The sequence below is a fragment of the Malaclemys terrapin genome, chromosome 7 (assembly GCF_027887155.1).
Source record: "Malaclemys terrapin pileata isolate rMalTer1 chromosome 7, rMalTer1.hap1, whole genome shotgun sequence".
In the NCBI taxonomy this organism is placed as follows: Eukaryota; Metazoa; Chordata; order Testudines; family Emydidae; genus Malaclemys; species Malaclemys terrapin.
In genome coordinates this window covers 1,933,203-1,959,266 of record NC_071511.1, presented here as the reverse complement: position 1 = coordinate 1,959,266, position 26,064 = coordinate 1,933,203, and the positions used below count along the sequence as shown (strand labels likewise).

The window sequence follows — 26,064 nt, the reverse complement described above, 5'->3', positions numbered from 1 at the left end:
AGGGTGACAAGAATGAGCAAGAGAGTGGAAAAACTCCTCTGAAGAAAGAGTGAAAAGATTGGAAATATTTACCTTAGAAAAGTATATAAAATACTGACTGATGCAGAGGACGTAGATCAGGAGTTTCTTTTCTCCTGGTCTCAGACCATAAGAACTAAGAGACATTTAATTGAACTGAAAGGTGGCAAATTCAAAACTGATAAAAGGAAATACTTTTTCACACAATGCATAATTAGACCGTGGAACTCACTGCCACAGGAAGTCATTGAGGCCAAGAACATAGCAAGATTCCAAAAGAAACTGGAGATCTATGTGGATGTCAAGAATATCTGGAGTTATAATTAATGACAAGGCCTAAAATCATAGAATCATAGAATATCAGGGTTCGAAGGGACCTCAGGAGGTCATCTAGTTCAACCCCCTGCTCAAACCAGGACCAACGCCAACTAAATCATCCCAGCCAGGGCTTTGTCAAGCCGGGCCTTAAAACCCTCTAAGGAAAGAGATTCCACCACCTCCCTAGGTAACCTAGCTGCTGAAGCATCTGCCGCGCTCGCCTCTGAGTCGCAATACAGCTGGCACACTACCAGCACCCAAGGGGTTTGGTGTACTGAGCAACGCCTCCCACCCCCCCCCCAAGAAATACTTCACTCATCATCAAAGGTCTGATTTCAGTGGGCTTTGGACCAGGCCCCAGTTGCTGAGAGGCAGCATAATAGACAAATTATTCAGAATTCAGATGTGAGAGGAGAGCAGCAGCTTCAGGTAACGTCTTAGTATCTAGGAGCACCCAGCTACATGGTCTCATACAAGGCAACGGGAGCCAGCAATGGGAGGGCGTCTCCAGTTTAAAATAACCAATGTTCACCTCGGATTTGGCTGGTGTGCTTCTAAGTCTCATACGATATGGTTTCACCAGATGGAATTGCTGTGTCTCTTGGATGTGCCTGTGGCCAATGTGTTGTTTCAATGCATCAGACCTCCCTTTAAGGGTTATTGTTGAAGCATTAACATTGTTTTCATTAATCAGTGTGTTCATTCACTGACCATCCGTGTAAACAGATCCTATGTCAACTTATGGGAATTAATTACCTTTTCTCTGATCTCACTTACATTAGAATATCTTGAGCAAACTCCAGTCAAGTTAATGGGGTTATACTGGTATGAACCGTGTGTGTGAGTTCAGAACCAGGCTGTAAATGTTCTTGCACTTGGTGGCATTTTATACACCTTAATATTTCTTAGTTACCATGAGCTGATTGCAGCAATTCCTTTCCTAGCTCATTTACTCCGATGGCAACATAATACTCTGACTATAATGCTATAAGATAAGGGCTTTGATATGGACCTAAATCCATCTGACATCATACTTATAAAAGAGCAATTAAATTTGCATTATTGCTACTTGGATTGTGCCCGTGTTGACAGCTGGCTTATCTAGCAACTTTCATCAACACACGAACACAAGTAAAGATTACCGAGAGGATGAATTTTGCTGAACGCTAGCGTTATGTTATCCAGGTGTAGGACAAGTATCACTTGTTCGAAATGTTGTATAGGAGGGCTGGGTAGGGGCTTTGGCAGAGGCGTGGGGTCCCTGGAGCAGACTCTCGCTCACCGGGCTAGAGATGGAAATTAACAAGTAGGAGGAAGAGGAAGAAGAAGGAAAGATAATTGATGTTTGCTCTTACCAGCCAGTTAATGGAGGTCCCCTGGCTTTGGCTTCACCTAATTTATGGTGAAGTTCCCCCGTCAAGCCGTTCAGAACTGAAGTAGCTCAGGAAATACAGGGGTTTCAGGGTGAAAAGGTGGGGGAATCCTTGGGATCTGGCTCCATGTGAGAGCAGGATCCAAACTTGGGGACTGTACAACACATGGGAGCAGAGCTGGTGCTGTATATGCTGACTATGAAACAAAACCATATCAACAAAAGAGCAAATTCCCACTCGAGCCAGTCTTTATAAAATAAGTCATTTTCCCAGTTTTCTCTGTGACATGCAATGCCGCAGCCTAGCAGAGAGACTTGTACACTCCCAGGAATATAGCCGGCCTAGTGTGGTGTAATGATGGAGCACCACTCCTGGAGGTAACAAACGAAAATCCATGTCCTAGGGGAGGGCATTCGCGTTTTCCATAAATACACGTTATTATATTTTAACTAACTTTTAAAGAACAGAACAACTCCAGTACGTAAGCTAGGAAGGGGAGTTTAAAATGGAGGGCTCAGCGCGTGTAAACTGAGGTCACTGGAGCGATGCCAGTCTATGCCAGCTGAGGCCCTGCCATGTAAACCGTAAGTGGGTGCTTGGTGTTCCCTTCCACAGCAGTTGTGTTTGAGAACCTCTCTCCATCGATGGGGAAATTTCCTGGCTGGATTCATGCCTGGTGGATTTGTTCGTCTCCTGTGGATGTAGGGAGCTCGGGGGAATTCATCCATCCTTGGCGCAGCTTCTTAGAACGGACTAGGAAGGCTAGTGATGCCTTATGCGCCTGCGCATTATGACTCCAGGCTGTTTGAGGTTCACTGGTTAGATCTCACACCCGAAGGCATGTGTGATGCTGACAGTGCTTCACCTGAAATGTCACAGCAAGCAGGCAGCTACAAACTGACGAGAATATAGGGCTCTGCCTGGAAGATGCTAAGAGCCCTTAGATCCCATTTACTTCAATCAGGATTAAGAGTACTCAGCACTTTGCAGGAGGTGCTCAGAACTTCACAGGATGAGGCCCCCAGTCCCTTTCATTTCATCTGTTAAGCATACCATGGCCTTCCTGCCTCTAGATTAGCTAGTTCTGAACCTAACAAAGAAAACTCTTCCCCATCAGGTTTTCTGCTTTGGGTCATTTCCCTTTCTCTTCATGTTCTCCTCCTGACACATCGCTGTTTTCCTCTGACATCATATCCCTGTAGGAAAGCGGCCATGATAAGGTTAACTGGGTAACCCAGGGTATTATGGGATGGAGCCAGGTTCCAGCCGGTCCCTTGCTTCCTGTTTAGGCAGTGGGACTTTCCCCCCAACTCTGGCATGATGCAGTGAAATAAAGCAGCAAGTTCCCAGCCTGCAGTGCTGTGAGTTGACTTAGTTTTGTTGCACTGAGCAGGCTCTGCAAAACTTCCGTGATTTAACTATCTAATTCTCAGAGGGAACCTTCAGCCCATATCCAGTGATGGCATTGTTCTGGGATAGCACAAGGCCTATGCTCTGACTTACTGCTCCCCTCCCCATGCAACTGCCCATCTGGTGTTGCCATCTCTAAACCGTTCCTACATGAGTCTCACAATAATTGTGGGTTCTCCATAAAGCCCCAGCTCCTGGAGACCAGTGATTACACACGAGACTCCAGCTTTCCTTTAAACAAGTAGTAAGTTTCTAGCCCTCAGGGTTGTAGAGAAAAGATCAAAAATGTGACTCAAGTGTAAGCTAAAGACTCAGAAACCAGAAAGCAAATTAAAAAAACAATTTAAAAAAAATACTAAAGATTTTTAAGCCAATCTCATGATTTTTTTGGAGCCTGAGTCATGATTTTTGACCATTTGGGGTTGGCAATATTGTAAATCTCAGCAGAATTCAGCCATTGTTATGTGAAGAAATCCTCTGCTGAGCTCCCCTACCATGCACAGCAGCCTTTGTAATCTCACTGTGGCACACGTGTTGACATTGGGCGTGTACCTCTGCATTTTTTCCCTTTGGGGTGTGTCATTAGCAGCCGTGTCTTTCTGCTTAGCCCTGAGCCGAGTCCACAGTTATACAGCAAAGCACAGGACATGACTTTTTGCTGATCAGTCCAGCTAGGCATGTTTACCGTTTTGACACCGGAACAAAGCAGTTCTTTGTTTGTAGCCTGACCTGCATGTCACTACTGGTCTGTTGCCGTTTGACGTTCCGAGGTCGTTTCAGAGCATTTTGGTTCCTCAGCACGTCAGGGCCTTTGTCTTTCTACACAATGAGGAATGCATGTCCTAACGAGGGGAAATTCACCTCAGCCCAGGGTCCAGCACTCCCACCTGCAGTTTCAGCCCTGGCTGCAGCGGGGTGAATTCCACCCAGTATGAGAGCCCTTCCAGTAAAGACTCTGCATCCTTTTTCCTGACCTGTCTCTATTAACAGAGTAGTAGGAAACCCACCTGACCCCATAATGCCAATAGAGTCAGTGGGGATGTGAGTTCTCTAAGCACAGTTGCAGTTACTGACCTTGTTGAGTGTGCATATTAGTAACAGTTATTTGGGGGGAAATAGATTAATGTGGCAAACTCATTCCCTTGTAAAAAGAAGAACAGGAGTACTTGTGGCACCTTAGAGACTAACAAATTTATTAGAGCATAAGCTTTCGTGGACTACATTCCCTTGTCTTTCTCTCTAAAGAAAAGAAAGCAAAAGAAGCAGGTCTCCAAATCTGCAACCTGGCCTTAGGGAACTGCTCCCCAGAGTTACACACTGCACCAAGCTGACACTTGCCTGCCTAAGGCCTTGTCTACACCACAGAGCCTTGGCCCGAACAAGCAGAGCCCCCTACTGCAGATGCAGCGTAAGCCGCACCACCTCCCGGAATGACACCCGCCAAGCTGACAGACGCGCTTGTCTCTCGGCACAGCTGCATCTAGAATGCGGTTTTGCCGGCATGGATACATCCGTGGGGGATTAGCGTGGTCGTGCAGACCAGCCCTGCAGGGTTTGCCTTGAGTTCTATCAGGCGGCGTCACCCACCACAGCAGTGCTGCAATTCACCATCAGAATACGGGCTGTGGAAAGTGCTCTGATGCCTAAGCGTGAGTGGCTGCCACACAGTTGTGCAAGAAGATTCTGCTCCTCTTCTGTGCTGTGGAGCTGGGATGGGGCCAGGCCAAGGCCACAGGGTCCGTGATTATAACCCCTTGAGGGAAGGAGGGCACAGAGGCTGACTTGATTTATGCCACACTTGGGCTTAGTGTTGTACAAAGAGGGAAGAACAATAAACCATCATTCCAGCCCTGAAGGCAAAACAGCTGCAAGTAAGAGGCTGTAGCACTGCCCTGTACCCTACCCGCAGGGTGCGGATAAGCTCCATACCCCCAGTCCATGCGTACTGCTCCACCCAAAATCTGTCATAAGCATAACGGGGACGTACACTCCTGGTGTTAACCCATTGAAGCTAGTGGGTCTGGTCCTCCACTCACCACCTTTTTACACCAACATAACTCCCTTCAATAGAGTGACTCCTGATTCACGCCAGGGTAGAAGAGAGATTTGTATTCAAGATTTGTATTCATCACGATCCCCCTGCCCCGACCTGCTGGAGGACTGAAAATCATGTGTCAGGACACGTTTTCCAAACAATATAATATTCAGTCATGGTTTATTTCCCCTGGAGCAGCGTGGCATTGAGACAGTGATACCGGGTGAGTCATGGGTGTCCTGGCTCCTCCTGTCACACTGTCTCCCTCAGTCCAGGAAGTCTCAGAGCGGTCACAGATCGATTACGTTTTAACAAAATAATACGTTTTCCCACTTAACCACCATCTTTTACTAACCTTGACAAGATTCTGCTCTAGCTGCCTCTGGCAGGGATTTACCCAGGAGCATCGCCAGTTTCTGGAAATGGCCGAAGCACATTTCTCAACCCATCGCTGCAATGTTTTTTCCGGGTGTCTGATTTGATCTGAAAAGCAAATTCCTGTCCATAGATCCCGCTGGATCAAGCAGAGGCACCCATTCCCCACTTCCACCCATCTGGAGCAGGAAAAGGTCGACTTGTGGGTAATTAACTGCATCCTGAGGGTTAGAAAGAAGCACTGAGGAGAGCTGCAGACCTTGTAGTGACTCAAGTGGAACTCACCCGTATTGTTGGCACTATTCTTTCTCTGGTTTTGGTGGGGGAGGCAGTATTCTAAGGGAGATATAGGCCCCCATACGGAGCGAATGACTTCACTAGGCCCTTGACTTTGATATTGCTGACCAAGCCCTAGATCCGCAGCTGGTGAAAATCAGCATAACGTCTTGGGCGTCCATGGATCTACACTGATTTATGCCTGGTGAGGGTCTGTCTCCTGTTGTTTATCTGTAGAGGAGAGGAAATATTTGACAGGTTTTGGAAGACGATCTTCCAGCATGTGGAGTGAAATCCAGGCTCAGTTAAAGTCCAAGGCAAAATTACCATTGACTTCAACAGGGTCAGGATTTCACCTGTGGACTCTGAAAGACACGACTGTGCACAACATTACCTCCACCTTCCTGCAATCTGTTCTCAGTGGGCTGAGATTCAAATGAGGTTTATGAAAGACACATAGGGGCCAGAAGGCGAAGTCTTTTCAAAGTGACCTGAGCCGTTCCCAGTTTATTTTGGAGCTTGCATACACGGTGATGGTTCACTAATGTCACCACCTGGCTGAATAGGGAATAGAGCTGGTCAGTCGGTTCGTCCCCTTGCCATGCATGTGGGAAAGGATAGTTTCATGCCATCCAGAGCTTTGGGAAACTGAGGGTCTGGCCTTGCTGATGAACCGTCTAATTTCTGTATTGATTATTCAGCTAGGTAGTTTTAAATAGCAATGAACAACTGCCACGCAAGGTGCCCTAGCAATTAATTAGCCAAATGACAACCACCCAGCAGCAACAAAGAACCCAATAATGAGTTAACTCCACCAGCTAATAAATCAACGCAGCAAACAGCCTCTGTAACTCCCACACCTAGGAACAGCCCCTATCCCTTCCCCCACCACCCTGTCAAATTAATGGCTTTTGAGAGTTAATATTCATCATTTGTTTTATAATAGTTCCTCATCTACTCCATAGGTGCAGTATTCAGTGCACTGACTGAGTCTCTGAGAACGTATTTAAGTAAAACCTAAGGCCAGATCCTCAGGAGGAGTGAGTCCGCTTGGTTCCCCAGAAGTCAGCTCACCGGGAGGGAAGACTGGTCCTGTGTTTAAGGAGCTGGTCTGGGACACAGGAGATCTAAGTCAATCACTCAGTTTCTGGCTCTGCGACAGACATCCCTGTGTGTGCTGCAGTTCTCCAGCTGTACAAACGGAGATCAGAATCCTTCCTCCAACCCCACGCCCCGCCCTACCCTGTCTTGTCTATTAGTTGTAAGCTCTCTGGGGGCAGGAATTGTTTGTACAGCACCTAGCACCATGCGGGTCCAATCTCAGTGGGGACATCTAGGCACAGCCGTACCCCAAACACTAAGGATAGCTTAGTGGTTTGAGCATTAGCCTCCTAAACTCAGGGTTGTGAGTTCAATCCTTGAGAGGGCCACTTAGGGATCTGGGGCAAAAATCTGTCTGGGGAGTGGTCCCCCTTTGAGCACAGGGTTAGACTGGATGACCTCCTGAGGTCCCTTCTACCCCTGATATTCTATGAAGTGATTATTCTCCTTTCCGCCTGAGAACAGCCCATCTTTTCTTTGAGACGCTTGTTTTCATTTTCCCATGAGTCACTCTGAAATTACAAGACCTGAACAGCTCAGGGTCACAACATTAAGCTACAAAATTGCTGCATAAGGAACATGGCCTACTAGGTGCCTGCTTAGGACTAGGGATAGAAGAAGTAAGAAAAATAACCAATAGTGCTGATAACATGCTGGATGAGTTGTCATCAGATTTCATTGTCTCAGGGTATCAAGTAGAGGAATTTCAGCTTTGCCAGTAATATTGGGCGAATTTGCAAACCATGAAATGCATTGTCCGAAGGAGCCGCTCCAGATAAGTATCACCTAGCAACCAGCGGCATTGGCACAGTAACCTTCAGGGAGCCGTGGAGAAATACAAAGGCTTTTTGTTAGCCCCGAAAACTTAAGAGCACAGGTTGAAATTGTTTACTAATTTAGATGCCAAAACGAATCGTAACTTCAGTAACTCCTAGGAAAGCAGGTTTGATGTGAAACTCCATGGCCCCCTTTGGCTCCACTGAAGTTCTTTACTCTCAGAAAGACTCATCCATCCCCGTACAGAGCCTGTACACCCCTACCATGTACAGGAGAGAGTAAACAGGCTGCACAGCAGAGAGGAGTCTGAGAGGGGGAGCTTTACGCATGGGCATGGGAGGCTGGGAGAGTGTATCAGACACAGAGCAGCATTTCATTTCTTCTATTTTTACCAGTTATCTAATGTTATCTGAGGCTGAGCTGATACAGGCTTCCTCAGGGGCCCACATCTGTCCTAGCAACAAGGCACTTGGGAGCTGAAGGCAAGTTTAAATCCTGCTCTTTTCCCCTTAATATGCCCCCGTGAACTTGCTGATCCAGAGCTGACCAAAAGCCACTGGCTGGTTCAAAAGCAATATGGAGAGAGCAGCTGCACCCATCCCTTCTTGGACAGAAAGCTAGTCGTGTGAATTAGGAGCTTGAGTATGGCCAGGATAATGGGACTGAGAGGAGAATCCAAGAGAAACTTGAAGGCCCATTCTGAGGGCGAAGAATTCCATTTGGGCTGTCACTCTGTATGCAGTTTAAACAGAGAGCCGGAGATTTCTGTAAATAACCCTGAGCAAAGTGCTGCTGTATCATGGAGGTGACTGGCCTGAAGGCAGTGACCCTGTATTAATAACCTGATACTTGATGTTAGATCCACATATTGCAAGTATTTTAATAGGAAAGGCGTGTTGCCTGATGGTTAGCACAATACACCAAGGGCCAGGAGGCCTCCTGGGTTGGAGCTGACTTGCTGTGGAACTTTGGGACAGGGACAGGGACTTTGGGTGTGTACCACTTTACGGGTTGTCACCAAGTGGTGTTGCCGCTTCAGAGGAAATAATACGGCCCTATCAGTGTAGCAGGCCGGTTGCTTTTTAGGTCATTGTTCTCATACAAGCTTATTCATATCTGCCTTTATTTGCGGTCATTATCTTGAGGCAGTAAGAGCCCCCAGGGCACATTTGCCTTGTCAGGAAAATGCACCATCCTGGGGCATCTTTGCAACAACACAGAAAATTAAGTATCAGAGGGGTAGCCGTGTTAGTCTGAATCTGAATTAGTAAAAAGCAACAGAGGGTCCTGTGGCACCTTTAAGACTAACAGAAGTACTGGGAGCATAAGCTTTCGTGGGTAAGAACCTCACTTCTTCAGATGCAAGTAATGGAAATCTCCAGAGGCAGGTATAAATCAGTGTGGAGATAACGAGGTTAGTTCAATCAGGGAGGGTGAGGTGCTCTGCTAGCAGTTGAGGTGTGAACACCCAAGGGAGGAGAAACTGCTTCTGTAGTTGGATAGCCATTCACAGTCTTTGTTTAATCTGATGATGTCAAATTTGCAAATGAACTGGAGCTCAGCAGTTTCTCTTTGGAGTCTGGTCCTGAAGTTTTTTTGCTTCCTAGACACCACCGTACAAATAAGCGATGGCCACATTAACACCACCCTATACCGAAAACCCACCGACCACTACGCCTACCTTCATGCCTCCAGCTTCCACCCCAGTCACACCAAACTTGACAGTCACTACGCAAGAGGATAAATGGACACAAGTCAGCTATCAGGAATGGTAATATACAAAAACCTGTAGGAGAACACTTCAACCTCCCTGGCCACACAATAGCAGATGTAAAGGTAGCCATCTTACAGCAAAAAAACTTCAGTTAGTCTTAAAGGTGCCACAGGACCCTCTGTTGCTTTTTACAGAAAATTAAATATTTCCTCTTATTTGTTCCACTTCTCGGCAAATGAAACAATGAAGGTTATAAATGTCAAAGGAATTGTAACAGAACAGTAATAACTAGCTGGACAGACAGACATCTATGGATCGTAGTAGGTCTGTGACATCCCAACTCTCAGCTTTCATTCTAGAACTTCTTGCTTGTGCTGAAAGTTAGCATGGCTCTGATCCATTTAAGGTTCGCCAGTTTTCCTGAGGTTCTTCTGGAACTGTCCATTTGAATGTATCTGTATGTCTTTGCTGCTGTGCAACAATTACTGTGGATGTGGAGTTCTGCTGAAGTGCCCGAGGTCAGAGAACCCAAGAGAGGTTTGCTTTAATTGTGAATTGTGTAACTGTGCTGTTTAAATGGAGGGCACTCACTTTTCTGACGTGGCTTTGTTCGAGAGAATGAGAGTCCTTCTGTCTACGTCAGAACGGCTCTTTTCAAATTTAGCACACACACACGCCCGCACGCACGCACGCACACATATATAGGTACCATGTATAGGTATTGAAATACATACCAGGTAATTTCTCCACTACACCCAGAAATATTAAAATCCAGCATTTCCCCCAAATCCTTGGCTTTCTGTTTGTAGCCTGCTTTACAGTTCACGGTTGTGCCACGGGTAGCTTAGAAGAAAACTCATGCCCCTGCTCTCTGGGGCCCTACTGTCTTCGAAGTCCATTGACAAGTCCATTGGCAGACTCTTTCCACTGATGATGAATTCAGGGCCTAGGCCGGTGAAGCTAAGGCATACGGCAGAGGTGATGAATTGGACTCTAGGGCTAAAGGAGGTGATAGGTCGTTGCTACATTATTCCTCCTCCTTCCTAATGCCTGGCTTGGCTGAGAAGACGGCCAAGTCCCTCTCCCTCTCTGCTGGGGGGAGCAGGCTGAGGTGAGAGAGTGTGAGGTGCAGACTGCGAGTGTGAGGGACTGGCGCTCGTCGCGTGGGTGAGATGACTCAGACGGAGGCAATGGAGACAGGCCCCCCGAGCACACAGAAAGGTCACCTCTCGCATTTCTCTCTCTTCTCTTTCACAGAAAGAATATTCTCTTCAGTCCACGTTTCCTAATGGAAGTGGGAAGCATGTTGTCAACGGCTCAGGTGAGTGTCTGGGGCGAGCCACACCGGGGTGGGAATGGCACGTTCTGCTCAGCCAAGCAATGGGGTGCTTCGAACGGCAAATGGGGCAATGCCCATTGTTCTGCACAATCAGTGTTCCGGGGGCTACCCCTTGCTAGCAAACACTGACAGGCTGGGGGGGCCAGGGGAGGGAGCTCAGAACATGGGTTCCAGCCAGCCACAATCTTGGTCCTCACTCAGGTAGGAGGAGTGTTACGGAAACACAGTATTTCATATAGGAACATCCGGCTGGTTCTGTGCAGCAGCAGAAGTGGGGGAGAGGGTGCAGGAAACCACCTCCCCCGCAGAGGGACCTGCCACAACCTCAGTAGGGAGCCCCAGGAATATGCTAGTCTAATGCCATTGGTGCAGCTAGACTGTGGCCTGGTACCCAGGGCCCATGGTCTTGTTCCTCATCTGCACTAACCAGTGCAGTTGAGCGGGTGAGGCGGGACGTGCGCATACACTTGTAAAAGGGTAGCAACGCTCCCCAGAATCCCTGGAGGAATTCGGGTTGAGCCAGCCAGCCCATCCCTGAGACCCCCAGCTACAGCATGGCCCCCTCCCGAGCAGGCTGCCGCCTTCCCCTGACTCTTCAGCTCCATGGTTAGTAAGTCAATATTACAGCCAGCAGGAAATCCACCTGCAGCTTCCCCTTAGGCTCCCACACTGCCAGGGTCACACAGGGCAGCCCGCAAAATGGCTCCCCTATTTCTTTCCAGGTGGTAAACTCCCCCACAGATGACAGCTCTGCTGCGACTGAAACGCAGCGATCGCAGGGCACCAGAGAGGAGCTCGGACAGCTGGCTGGGTTGTCTTGCAGAGCCCCCCCCTCCCCCCAGCCTGAACTTTCATCCAAACCCCAAAAGGAACCGTTCTCGGGGCGGAAAGTTGCTCACCCCCCACATCCCTCTCACCAATATGTGTTTGTGACCCCTGCTGAGACTAAGTCCCACGAGATCGTGGAGCTTGGGGTATACTTGCCCCCCCCCCATCATGAACCTGCTGAAGTCCCCCCCATGGCAGCCTCAGTCCCCGTCCCCCCCTATGCTTGTCATGCTACTCTCCCCTTCCTCCCTTCCCCCTCCATGATCCTGTTCCCTTCCTGTTCTTTACCCCCATGCTCCTGTGAACTCATCCCCTCGTGCCCTTCCCCCGCCCCCTCTCTGTGAACAGGCTGCATGCCTGGTATGGCCCTGATCCTTTTGTCTGTGTGATGCACTGACGTGGAGCATGTGAACATGCGTGTCTGGGCTAAGCGACCACGCAGCCTCCTATTTTCTCCCAGTCCAGAGAGTTTTTATTTACTGCAAGTTGTGGTTTAGGGGCCAACAGTCCCGGGTTCGATCCCTGCTCATAATCATGGTGTCGGTACCTTTATGTTGCTGCGGTTTGTGACACCTGTACCTTTTTGTCTTGTAGACTGTAAGCTCGCAGGGGCAGGGACTGCCTCTTCCTATGGGCTCGCCCAGGATCTAGCACGTTTTGGGCCCCACCCGAGTAGGAGCAATAATCACTCGAACAGTAACACTGCTGCCCCAGATTCATGTTGCGGTGGATTATCCCGGGCGGTGGGGAGTGTGGGCCCATCTCTGGACAGTCTGGCTGTCCCTGTCTGCGTGTGCAAGGCAGCTTTCAGAGCAGCAATCGCTGCTGGAACCTGGGCAGGGATTCTGATGCCTGTCAGCTCTGTGGGTTGCTGTGAGTGTTCTTGCTTCAATGGTTGTTCCGATCATTTGTCACACGTGAAGCTGTTTTCCTCCCCTGAAAAGCATCAGCTCGTCCTGAGCATGGAGCTAGCACTTGCTTTAGGAAGAATGTCCCCAAGCTGAGCAATTAACAGCAAATAAACCATTTCTGAGTGGAGCTGCCAAACTCCTGCAGAGGAGTTAATACTGCTCCCCTAAGGTGTGGGCGGCTCCCCTCGAGTCGCACAATAGTAATGTAATATCACAGGAGCCCAGCGGAATGGTTTTGTTAGTGCAGAATGTGCTTGTCAGCAGGGGAGGGCAGCAGCTATGCAGCAAGCTCAGATCACGTGACTTTATTCTCACTCCCTCTGAAAAGATCTTACAGAAGTGAGAGAGCTTAGCAGTACAGAGCCAAAAAGTCATGCACACTTAGACCTGCACAGCACTGAGAAGAAGCTAACTCAGACTACACACTACTGAGAAGCTCAGAGACCTGGCTCTCATGTCTCAGAGGGTGGAGGACCAGGTGAGGGTACCACCTGGAGCTACTGGACTCTACAGAGCAATGCTGGTCAAATCAGGTAAGCACAGGTGTCTCTGGCAAAAGTCTCCCAGGTGCCCTCCCAGGCAGAACCAGAAATTTGATTAACTTGAAATTTCCATTTGACCTTCTGCCTGCTCTTCCCCTGCATTGGCTTTGACAGCAGCAAAGGTGAAGCATTTTATGAATCCTCCTGGAGCTGTGCTGTCTCTGAGTTTCCCTAATAGGAATACTCTGCAGCACATCTGTGTTTATTTAAGGGACTATTTTACAACTAGTTTTAAGTCATGTAACTCTTTTGAGATCTCTTTCCTTTAAACCTTCTATAGTTCACAGGCTTCTTCCGCCTCTCCGAAAGGACCCATAGGCCACTGTGTATACCGTGACCAATCCTGTGCTGTCACTCAAATGTTCTGTTTGGAAGGGAATTATGCTGGAAGAATACGTGCTAATGAAATCCCTGCTGTTTAATTTTGGAGATTTTTCTCTGTGTTCTTTTAAATATCTTTGGGGTACCTAAAAACATTTTCTGGTGATTGGGACAATGGGATCTTTTTATTATGAGTATGCCAAAAGCAGAGAGCAAATATGCGATGATATATTAGTAGTGAATGTAGGATTTCTAGGCATCTGTCACTTCTTAACAAAAATAACTAAGCTGGTGCATTGGCAGATTAGCAATATGTACATTAGAGAGAGAATTCTTCTATGCCCATGAAAAATTTCAATTGTAATGACCCAAAACCCTGCCATCACATTATGGTTTTGACCACTCCCATAGAATACCAGAGCATGTTTTTATAAGTGTCGAGTGCTTGGCATTTCTGAAAGGCATTTCACTGAGACAGCTTTTTGCGGATACAGACTAACACGGCTGTTACTCTGAAGCTTGTTAATTGTTAATCGAGGCAGGACTCCAAGGACTGTCATGTGTATTTAACTGTCACAATCGGAGACATTTTAAACTCAATTGTTAACTAATTTACCAGATTTCACCTGCTGCCACCACAGCAGGGCTTTGGCTGCCGGGATAACTTTATAAGCAGTTTCAAGCTTAGCTGAAACACAGTCAAATTTGCATGAATTGTAAACACCTTATAACTCAGTTTGTTGAAAAATAAGCCAGGGTTTGTTTCACTTGGAAGATTTGGTGATTCCCTGTTTTGTTCATTCCCTCTGGGGCACCTGGCATTGGCCACTGTCAGCAGACAGGATACTGGGCTAGCTGGACCTTTGGTCTGACCCAGTACGGCCGTTCTTATGTTCTTGAGAAATTAGCTAGTGAGCAGGATTGGAGCAGTCCCAGGTGTCACGTCCAACCCTTTTGGATTTGAACACCTTGTGAAGGTATCGATACTGACAGCTCATGTTCTCAGCAGACAGTGCTAGCAGCTGGTTCTCAGTAGGCACTGGACCACGCTAAGTTACACCGGTGCAAATCTAGAGGGACTCCATTACTTTTGAGTTTCTTTTAACTTAATTTGCAACAGTGCAGGTGACAGCAGAATTTGTCCCCATATTTTCAAGAATGGCACTAAGAGTTGTGCTGGGTGGGTACATGGGAATATTAGTGAGTACCAGCACCTAGATGCCATGAAACAGTGTGTTACTCCTTGCACAGCTGTTTGGGGACGTAGCAGGGTGAGTCTCGTTCTCAGTAACACTGGTGTAAATCCAGAGTAATGCACCGCCTATTTGCAGATCAGAAATGGCAGGCTGCGGGAGGGGCTGGATGGCTTAGGAGCTTGGTAATGTGCTGTGGAGTCTTTGCCTTTCACAACAGGTTGCTGGATCAATCGAGCTTAGATCAGTGGTAACCCAAAGATGTTACCAACTGAGAGCTGTTGACCTACATGGAAGTAAAGGGTGTGGTCTCCTCCCCGTGGAGGGGCACCCACCTCCCAAAGTTGACACTTCCGGGGACCCTCCGGAAAGCTCACACTACTGCTGGCTGTGCTGCACTTGCTCTGTGGATGAACAGAGATCTCCATTCCCCAGGGCTGTCGGCCTGGAACCCTTCACCAGCACGAAATTCATAGAACGATCTATCAGGTCAGAGCAATTTTACAGAGCACAGAACAAAATATAGGCCTGCACTGGCACTAGGGAAGGACTAGGCAACCCAGCCGTCTTTTCAGTCTCTAATTTATGAATACATCTCCGTGGGGCCACCATGTCAGAGCTAATAAGTAAGACAGGGAAGCCACCAGCCCTGTGATGAGCGGGACACTCTGAAATGTTCCTTGTATGTTCTTTATCCCTGAACCCGTCTTCAGGAACACAGTTAAAAATCCAGGTGACAATAGGTACTGTGGCCCCAGTATAAAAACGTGAGCAGATACTGCTGTCAAGGTTTCTTTGCTTTCCTCCAGAAACAGTTTGTACCACAAAAGGCCATTTTCTTCCACCCTTATTCATGGTGAGAAGTACCTTATTCTGCGAGCAGTCCCTAGAGAGATTGCCTTTGCTATAAGATGAGCTTAATAAATTAGTGGAGAACAGTTTCTTTCCACACCCAGAGTGACATATAGCACAGAGATTCACGCACTGCACCTGGTCTGAAATCACATGGACCTTAACTGTAAACAAAATAAAAAAAACTTTCCTTCCCATAAAAACAACTTATTGCATTTGTAATGCCATTCATGTTTTCTTTCTCTTCCCGACATTGTGCCCTTTGTTCTGTGTTTTGTCCCTGAATTTTAGCTTAGAGAACCTGCAATGTGTGCATTTGCTGCTCTCATTCAGAGAGTTACGAATCATTTCCCAGGGTGATCACATCAGGTTACATTTGTCCTATTGCATTATAATGACCAGAATTAGGCTTGGTTAATTATTTAAAACTATAGATTAAACGGGGACAAAGGATTTTTGTCTTCCTTTTGGAGCATGCCCTGTTGCTCCTCAGAGATGTGACTGCGTAACCCAAGGGTGAATGATGAGGAGGGGAATGTCTGCCAGGTCTGTCTGTGGTTAGACCCCGTTTCCCCTGGATGGCATGCAGACAAACCAGAGCAAACGCCATGCACAGCAAATTCCAGAAGCTGCCTACGTGGCAGAGACTAAGAACCCAGACAGTTAAGAAAATCATAATGATGATGCCAATGATGCTCTGACAGTTATGATAATTAGCATCTGCCAATCATAGGGCTTTCTGTAATGCTAATTGCAATGTCCATCACCACTGCAGACACTAAGCTAATGTAAGGGAATCAAGTTGTTGTTTTGTCCCTAAAATGATCCTTGTTAATAATGAGACTCAAAATGGTTACTGCTCTGAATCACATATTGTAGATTCTGATCCTTAAGAAGCATCTGTCTAAGGCATTTCTAAACACCACTGAATCTCTGGTAGATTCTAGGATGCATTCACTTTTGATCATATAAACAAGACAGTTCTGCATTTGGCTCTTTTCAGTTCACACCTCAGGGGATAGAACAAAACTTTCCAAATCAGTTCATTTTCCTGGGGTTTGGAGAATTCAAGAGGATCAGGCCAGGTCAGCATTCAAAATGCTTCTTATTTGGAAGCTAGGTTCGTATTAATTTCATGCAAGACACATATTCCCACTGGCTAAAGAATACTGGCTGTGCTGCTCATTACGGTGACAAACACGGGACCAGTATGCGGCTGCTGTATTGGTCTGTGTCTTCAGAGTAATGGCCAGGAGGAACTGTGTCAGGAGCAAGTCCATTGTGTCTCTCTAGTCAGGATCCTTTTGCAAATCTAACTCTGCTCTGTAAACATGTAGGGGCAGAGCCTGGCATAGCATCACTGACTTCAGAGGAGCTGTGACAATTTACTCTGTAGATCTCCTCCAAAGACCTTACTATGGGAATTATCAAGCAAGGAGAACTCTAGCAAACAGAAACTCATGACAGATTAACGTTTCCTTTGTGTTTGTGGAACAAAAGTCAAAACAAATATCTGTCCCTTTCCCACAGCATCAGATTATACCAAAGTCATTGTGCATGTCAGCAATGTTGGGAAACAAAACAACCGATCTCTGGATTCCCTTGACATGGTTGGAAACGTTACCTAACGCTCCTCCAGAGATCTGAGACGTTACCGTTACTTGTGCAGCGTGGGTCAAAGGGACGGTAGAAGGATTCAAAACTCGCATGACTTCTCCAGTGTAACCTCAGGTTAAAAGCATAACAAAGAGCCTCCTGTTGATTTGTTACTGTATCTTTTGTGTCTTTGTATGACTTTGAGTACAGGATGTTGGGATACAGAACAGCCTACACCTAAATATTTCCAATCTTATCTCTTTTTAGTAAAGTAGCAAAAAAATAATCTAAATAACTGCAGGGTTATGATATAAATTGCCAAGAGGCAAGAAATTCAAACTGAATGATAATCATAGAATTGTATTCACCCACAAAAGCTTATGCTCCAATACTTCTGTTAGTCTATAAGGTGCCACAGGACTCTTTGTTGCTTTTCATAGAATTGTAGAATCATAGGTCTGGAAGGGACCTCGAGAGGTCATCTAGTCCGGTCCCCTGCACTTATGGCAGGGCTAAGTATTATCTAGACCATCCCTGACAGGTGTTTGTCTAACCTGCTCTTAAAAACCTCCAATGATGGAGATTCCACAACCTCCCTGGGCAATTTATTCCAGTGCTTAATCACCCTGATAGTTAGGAAGTTTTTCCTAATGTCCAACCTAAACCGCCCTTTCTGCAATTTAAGCCCATTGCTTCTTGTCCTATCCTCAGAGGTTAAGAACAATTTTTCTCCCTCCTCCTTGCAACAACCTTTTATGTACTTGAAAACTGTTATCATGTCCCCTCTCTGTCTTCTCTTCTCTGGACTAAACAAACGCAATTTTTTCAATCTTCCTGTAGGTCATGTTTTCTAGCCCTTTAATTATTTTTGTTGCTCTTTTCTGGATTCTCTCCAATTTGTCCACATCTTTCCTGAAATGTGGAGCCCAGAACTGCACACAATACTCCAGATGAGGCCTAATCAGCACAGAGTAGAGTAGAAGAATTATTTCTCATGTCTTGCTTACAATCCCTTTGCTTTAATTCATTCTTTAGGACATGCATATGGCATAACATATAGTGTCATCACACCACATCTAACACCATATATGGTGCCAGATTCAAAGTCCACTGAAGTCAGTGGAAATTCCCCCATTGATTACAATCACCTTCGGATCAGATCCAGAGATTGCCTTCCCGCACTCATCCGAGACCCCCTGCAAATTGGCTCAGCGGAGTAGTGTCAGTTGCGTTGTCAAGGGCCTGCAGGAAGCAGAAATGCTGGGTCTTGCTGTTCGAAATGCACACATTAAAACTTCTGGAAAACACATATTTTCTTCAAAAAATGTGCAGAGTTTTTAAAGTTCCTAATTCATCACAAAGGCTCCCTTGAAACTATAGTCTTATGCTTTGTCCTGGCATCTCCCTAGGACTCTTTATGTTATACGGTGATAAGTGGAACTTCTAGTACTTTTGAGTGTGTGGATTTTGAGATATCAGGTGGCTCCTTCAGTCAACAGGGACTCTTTCCATTAAGATTTAGGGATTTTTAATATGTGGATACTGAAATACTAGCCGGTAACAGGTCCCTTGTGTTCCATGGTATTGTCAATGTAGATGCCATTTATTTTTACGTGAGACTGAAGGTGCTCTAGGTTCATGCCTTAAATTTCCTTGTGGAATTCGGACTGACCAGCGGCAAGTGGGCATTTGCAGCCATCTTTCTTCTAAACAAACAAACTGTAAACTGTGAACTACGTTTTTGAACAGTCACATCCACGTTTAGAGACGTGAAGGCCCCAAGAGGTGCCTGCACTTCTATGTGTGCTGCCGTAGGCACACACACAAACCCTTCATGTGCTCATGCAACAAAGGGTAGTGTGGGGCACGTAGACGTGTACACACGCTCCAGCCTACCTTAAAGTGCTTAACTTTAAGCATGTGCTTAACTCCCATTTATTTCATTAGCAATGAGTGATGCAGCAGGCAGAGTGGAGGAAAGAGATCTGAATTCAGCATGCACAGAGGCCAGTTTTATATATCCTGTGTTTGTCTGGTAGCTGCCTTGCCCATCTTGCACTCCTGCGCCCCTGGTGACCCTCTTCCTCCATCTCCACGCGTTGTAGTGCACCTTTGACTTCAGTGTTCAAGTTAGGTGTGTGCTTTGCTAAATTGGGGTCTCGGGGGGTGTACCTCTGTAAAATTCCAGCCTCCAGCACAAACTATACTGATACAGATATATCACTAAGTTCTGATTCTTGTTTAAGCCGGGGTGAATTTTGGCGGCCAGGTTATAGACTCCTTAAAATCAGGGAGCACTGCTGACACATCTGATGCAGCCCTGTGACGAAGTGGGACTGTTCTTAATGTTTTCCTCAGTTTCCCCTATGCAGTTCTTAAGTATCTAGGTGGTGGGATAAGGGTGTATGGTTGCTGCAGAGCAAAGGGCCAGGATACATAAATGCCCGACCCTCTGTCTCCTAGCAACTGATGGCCTGGGCCCCTCCTCTGCAAAGGTGCCAACTGAAGGTGTTGGAGACAAAGGGATCAGGTGACCTCCTGGCCCGGGAAAGAGACAAAGCACAGAGAAGGAGGGGCTGGACGGGGGTTGGAGTTTGGAGCTAGCTAAGGACTGAAAGGGAGGGCGGCCGGGGATCTGCCTCGCTGGGCCCCAGAATGGACCCGGCGGACGGGTCCCGTTTGCTGGACCTACAAGCTCTGTTTTAGACCGTGTTCCTGTCGTCTAAAAAACTCTGTTTTACTGGCTGGCCGAGAGTCACGTCTGACTGCAAAGTGGGGGGTGCAGAACCCTTTGGCTTACCCAGGACCCCGCCTGGGTGGACTCGCTGTGGGAAGCGCACGGAGGGGCATATGCTGAATGCTCCCAGGAGAGACCCAGGAGGTGAAGCCGTGTGAGCTTCTTGCCCTGAAGACAGTCTGCTCCGAGGGAAAGGAGGTTCCCCAAAGTCCTGACTGGCTTTGTGGGGAGCAGTTCCAGAGCATCTCCCGGGGACTCCGTGACAAGCCCTAACTGTGGCAATGTGAATGATGACATTGTTCCATTTCACCCAAATGCCCAATGTCATTTCTGCGGCACAGACATTTGCTGGTGGTGCACAGTCAAGGCCTGCCAGCACTACTGCAAACTGTGGTACTAGCTTGAAAGAAAGAGCTTCATTTGAGCAGCTCGGCAGGTTAGCCAAAATCAGCCCTTTCGTGTATGAATACAGACCTAGCTGAGATTTCTCAAACTCTTTCTACCCTCTGGCCATGTTAGAGCCAGATTTCCACGGGTTGGGGAACCGAACATTTGTAGCCGTTTGGCAAAGCATCACACTTCAAACATCTTTGGGAGCAGAAGGCATTCAGAATGCTGCAGAATTTTCCATCCACCCAGTGAGTGTTAAGTGACCATTGCCAGATCCTTTTTTCCCTCTATGCAACAAAGGAGAAGGAACTTCTAAATGAATTAGCAAGTGCAATGGTATCGCAGTGCAAGAAAAGGCCAAGTCGGCTATTCCTAATTGTAATGGAGGTTTTTTAAAGCTAACAGAGAGAGCTTTATGTGTCTTTGAATATAGCCTTAAATATCTGCTTGATACTTAGTTTCCTCCCTGCCTTAACTTATCTGTTATTCAAAAGATATTAAAGCTGCTGCTATTTTTTTAAACATCTCTCCCAGATCCCATCCAAAATTGCTCCATACAGATGGGTTTTTAATATAATTTCTGCAGAATACAGCATTTTGGGGGTTGGGTTTTTTTGGGGGGGGGGGGGTTAAGTGTAGCAGCTCCAGAGTTATACCAGGAGTTGGCTTGGGCACTGGAACCTTGGTGCAAGTTTGAGTTGCCATAGAGACGTGTTGTGTTTGATATTTGTGCTTTGGCAGATAAAACGCTGCTTGAGTTTAGAACGCCACTGTGATGCCAAATTCTTGGAAATGACTATAACCTCAGCAGTGCTGCAACTGAGCGTGTGGAGTGCATAATGTAGGTTATTTCATAGTGTCAGATCAACAACTGAACCGTTCCAACTAGCTGTGATAAGCCACATTGCAATACAGTATATTGAGTTGTGGCTTTTAGATGACTCATGCAATGCATATTCTCCCACTACCCTATAAAAGTGTTGATATTACACCAACCCAGTTCAGTAGCCACCATCTCTAATTCGCTATTTTGCCGTTACTGTACTGAGATTTCTTCTTTTTGATCACAATAAGATACAGACAGGATATGCAAATAAGCAATGGGTTACTTCCTAGAGCTGTATTCATACATCACCATTCAGGAGAGGTGGATTGTTAGAACACTCTATTCAGCCAGTGATTTTAAGAGCCCTGAATAGCCACATTTATACCCAAGCTTCTGGAATCTTGGTCAAGTTTTGACTTTCTGGCCAATCTCCAGCAGGAACAGGGTTTCCTAGAATTATGAACATTAATGCTCCCTCCATGTGCGTCCTGACTCCAACCCCAGAATCATGCTTCAGGCCTCTAGTTTTACACTGGTGCCCTGTGTCCCAATCACCTATAAACAGAGAGAAAGGGGAGGAGGAGGAAAAGCGTTTTATTGATATAATTTGTCCTGAAGCAATCCCATAACATATAGAAGAATGAAATAATGAAATACAGCGCACATTCAGTCCTCCCTGAAAATCCAGCAGCAGTATTTCAAGACCCTGTAAGAGGGATAATAGGAGTTTGTTTGGTGCCCTTGAATATTTCCCATTCCCAGTATACATGTGTACTGCCGCACCCACTGTAGTTAAGGTCGGACTATTGTATTTAACAGATACCACCTGTTGTAGATATTTTCTAACTTTCATCTAAGCCCCCTTTTTCAGTTGTTCCTAATTTATTTTAAAAACTCCTTTTGGGGCTGAAATTTTCCATGCTTGGTCTCTGCTCAAAGGTGAACTTTTGTGGAAAGATGGAGTGAAATCATTTTGCAATTATTCGGTCATGAACAAAAACCTTTTCCCCAGATGTTCTAGCCAGAAAATTAGTACTCAGATAACTCAACCATCAGAAACTAGGAATTGCAAACTTGGCTTGTTTTATAGAACAAAGCTTAAAAATCAAAGCACTCTGAAGAGGAAAAGCTCTATAGCATTAAAGTTATACCTTTCGAAAGTCAGCACTTTTTGCATGTGTGCATTAGAATTTTTCCACACATTTTTATGAAAACATACAAATAATTTATATTGGTATATTTCCAGGTTAAGGGGGCATCTGTTAAGGTCATCCCAGGTAAGGTTGCATTAGTCAAGGATGCCCCAGTTGGCAACATTAATCACTGAAACATCTGTGAAATTATTTTGTTCAAATAGTGATTGATTTTTAAGTGTCAATGAGATCAACCAAACCAGCTAACTTTGACATTTCTAGCTTCAGCCCTTTCTAAATTTTCTAAGTTGGAATAAAAACAGCAGAATAGCAGACACCAGTTAATGGAATCCACTCGTTAGCGAAGCCAGCAGAGCTTGTGAGCGCCACTGGTTGAGAGTTCTATATCAAGAATATTGCAAGGTTGGCCAAGAAAGGATTTCTAAAGGGCTGCTGACTTTTGAAGGATAGTGCTTCAGCCACAAAGCCCAAGAGTCTGCGGAGCTCACTAACACTGCCAGGGAACCGTTAGCCTATTATTTGTATTATGATAAGCAAGATGGGGGGGCTATTGTTCTATTTGTCAAACACAGAGCGAGAGGCAGTCTCTGCCCTGGAGAGCAACAATCAAAATAGAGACACCAAAGAAAGGGTGGAGGGAAGGGACCTACCATACAAGTAAGTGAACAATGGGACCACTTGTAAATGCCGTGCGGAGTGGGGGAAGGCTGTGGATGGGTTGGTTTCCTGTTTTCCTTTTTGGGGGGGTTGTTCAGAGGGAAGAGGATTATAGCTATGGGGCGGGGCAAAGTTAAAGGGGAATTGAGAAGGGAAGCACAAGTCAGGCAGAGTGATGCTGGGGAGGAGAGACTGTCAGGGAGGGAGCGGGCAGCCAATCAGCAAAAGGGAAAGAATTTCAGCATAAAATCTGTAAAAAGCAGGTAGGCGCTGAGTCCTTGGGTCTCCCCTGTGCAGCTCTGGTCTGGGAGTGCTGGGGCGGAGCCTCAGCCCAGAAATAAAGCTTCTGAAGCCTAATAGCCCTGGGTTACTTTCTTTCTTTGCTTTTGTTTTTAGTCATTTTCCCCCCTCAATCCCTGGACCCAGCCTCAAGCTGTAACCAGCCATTGCACCTGGCCACTGAGTGATTACTTTCACTGCCCTTTAGCGGGGAGCTAATCCACTTAACATTCCTTGAGATTATTCTCCTGCATCCAGACTGGTAGACAAGGCAGCTAGAGCCCTTTAACACCAGCACCCCAGGCACCAGCATAGCAAGTCTCTGCCAGGTATGGGGATATATGGTTCTGTGGTCATGGTGCAAGGCCGTAAAGTGATCCATTTTTCCAAGACGGGGCATTTCCAGAGTGAATCCTTTCTAGTTAGAGATAAGTAGAAGGACCCCAAATACATGCTCTGTGACATGCATCTCCTGTCTCGTAGGGAAATGACTTCATTGTGACCCAAAGAGCAGAAGCAAATGAGATACAGGGATGGGGTTCACAGCTCGATTCACCCTCTGAGTTTGGGTTTCCACCCCAGTCCAGAAAATATAACTTGGCCCTGAAAGAGAGTGATGCTAGTGTCTGCGAGACCAGCTCACAAGGGAAGAGAAAGCATCATGCCACTCCAGAAGCCATCACCCCTGCCTGGATAGTATTCAGAATAAGAACATAAGAACGGCCATACTGGGTCAGACCAATGGTCCATCTAGCCCAGTATCCTGTTTTATGTTCTTATAGGCAGCAGGTTTAAAACAAACAAAAGGAAGTATTTTTTCACACAACGCACAGTCAACCTGTGGAACCCCTTGCCAGAGGATGTTGTGAAGGCCAAGACTATAACAGGGTTAAAAAAAGAACTAGATAAATTCATACAGGATAGGTCCATTAATGGCTATTAGCCAGGATGGGCAGGGATGGTGTCCCTAGCCTCTGTTTGCCAGAAGCTGGGAATGAGCGACAGGGGATGGATCACTTGATGATTCCCTGTTCTGTTCATTCCCTCTGGGGCACCTGGCACTGGCCACTGTTGGAGGATAGGATACTGGGCTAGATGGACCTTTGGTCTGACCCAGTATGGTCGTGGTTATGTTCTTATGTTCTGTCTTCCGACAGTGGTGAATGCCAGGTGCTTCATGGGGAGTGTACAGAACAGGGCAGTTGGAATGATCCACCTTGTCTTCCTCTCCTGGCAGTCAGAGATTTAGGGTCAGCCTGAGCATGGGGTTGCATCCCTGACCAGCTTGGCTAATAGCCATTGATGGACCTGTCCTGCATGAACTTCTCTAGTTCTTTTTTTAACCCAGTTATACTTTGGCCATCACATCATCCCCTGGCAACAAGTTCCACAGGTTGACTGTGGGCTGGGTCAAAAAGTAATTCCTCTTGTTTGTATTAAACCTGCTGCCTATTAATTTCATTGGGTGACCCCTGGTTTTTTTTATTGTGGCAGCAAAAGCGGACTGACAGTGTGTTCCATAACACACATCAGGCTGGGACTGAAAACAGCCTAAACTGGGAATGGCTCGGCTATTAAAGTGTGGCTGGAAGCCCTTGCTGAAAACAGACACAGTCAGGCTGAGCAGAGGAAGGGCATGTATTGTTCATCACCCGGACTTTGTTTCTTTGCCCAGGCCAGTGGGGGCCTCACACACTTTGGTGACCCTTGCAAACATGCAGTTCTGTCACAGAACACCGGGCCTCTGACAGGGGCCCCAAAAAGGCCAGAAACAATTATCCACTGATGCTGTAATGTCAGTCAGAGACAGCAGCCTGCAGGGGCTGCACGGCTGAAAGACCTCAGTCTGTGGTGGGTGCAGGGATATTAATTCAGTATAGATCGTGGCAATTAGATAGAGACCTGACATTTTAGCTACGTCTTGCTTCGTGGGGCTCAAAGGCAGCATCTAGCAAACTAACAAGTATGGGGAGCTACAATTTTCCTGATGTGGCAGAGTTTCAAACGATGCATTTGCAGTTATCTAACACTCCAGAGACATCATGCTTTTCAAACGCCAGCTAGCGCTTTTCCAAAGCATTCTCCCATCCTTGTTTTAAGGGGAGGCAATCAGTGCTCCACATTGGGCTGGGCAGAATGATCATGAACCCCCTCCTGGAAAATGCAGAGATGGACCAGAAAGGAGCCTGGCTTCGGGTCCTCAAATCTGATGGTGATTTTAGCTCTGGATTCCATTGTAACAACAAATGTTTGGGGCAGTACTTGGGCTCAGATAAAAGGTTCTGGTTTGGGCCCCTTGCTAATAAAATATGTGTAAACTCGATAGTAATGAAACTATAACTATGCCAAACCCACTAAAGTTGTCCATCCAAACCTAGATCTATACAAACATTCAAAAATAAGGAGGGAGAAATGTCACCAAGCTCCTCCCCTAAGTGAGCCGTATGGTTTAGAAGAAAAGTCTGTGTCCTGTAACGTCTGGCCCGGCTGGGTATTCAGGGTCACACATGATGGTGCATATACTAGATATCTGTGTATTGCTTATTAAGCAGAACTTCCCCGTTGCTTTTGAAACAGGTGATATGATAAAGGCTCACTGTATTTTTCTTGAACGAGGTGTCCTGCATGCTAGACACAGCACAAAACATAAGTGAAGCAAGAAGTTGCTATAGAAACTTCCTTTATATTGATACCAGAGTAAATATTTGCTTAAAACTTACCTAACTTGTTGGCATGCCTGTTTCAAGTACTGGAGATCTGCAGTGACTTTGACTGTGGTCTGAAATGCAAAATTTAAGGCAAGATTCTCCTTTAAGATCCGCTCAGCAGTGAGATCTGCACAGGTCAGGCTGCAGAATATGCACTCTGTGCCTCTGAGAAGAGAATTTCTCCCTTATTCTTTGGGCCTAGGCATTGCCTTGGCTTGGTAAACATTTCAAAGGGAACTCCTCCTTTCGCCACTCCTATCCCTAGGAGTGTTAACCTTGTTCCTTTACAAGGAAATGGCTTTCCCCCTCTCATTCCTCACTTCCTCTTCAGTTT

At 46.5% G+C, this 26,064-nt stretch overlaps 1 protein-coding gene across 2 annotated transcripts in view; it reads left to right on the top strand.

Annotated features, from left to right (window-relative positions):
* Positions 1-26,064, top strand: part of FAM107A (family with sequence similarity 107 member A) — a 61,311-nt gene that overhangs the window by 19,739 nt on the left and 15,508 nt on the right. Inside the window, exon 2 of one of the 2 annotated variants that reach the window (XM_054034653.1) lies at positions 10,655-10,718. In XM_054034653.1, coding sequence (XP_053890628.1) covers positions 10,655-10,718 — 64 coding nt within the window. Of the gene's footprint in view, positions 1-10,654; positions 10,719-12,759; positions 13,009-26,064 lie in introns of those variants that run through there. The other variant, XM_054034654.1, reaches the window with a different exon arrangement.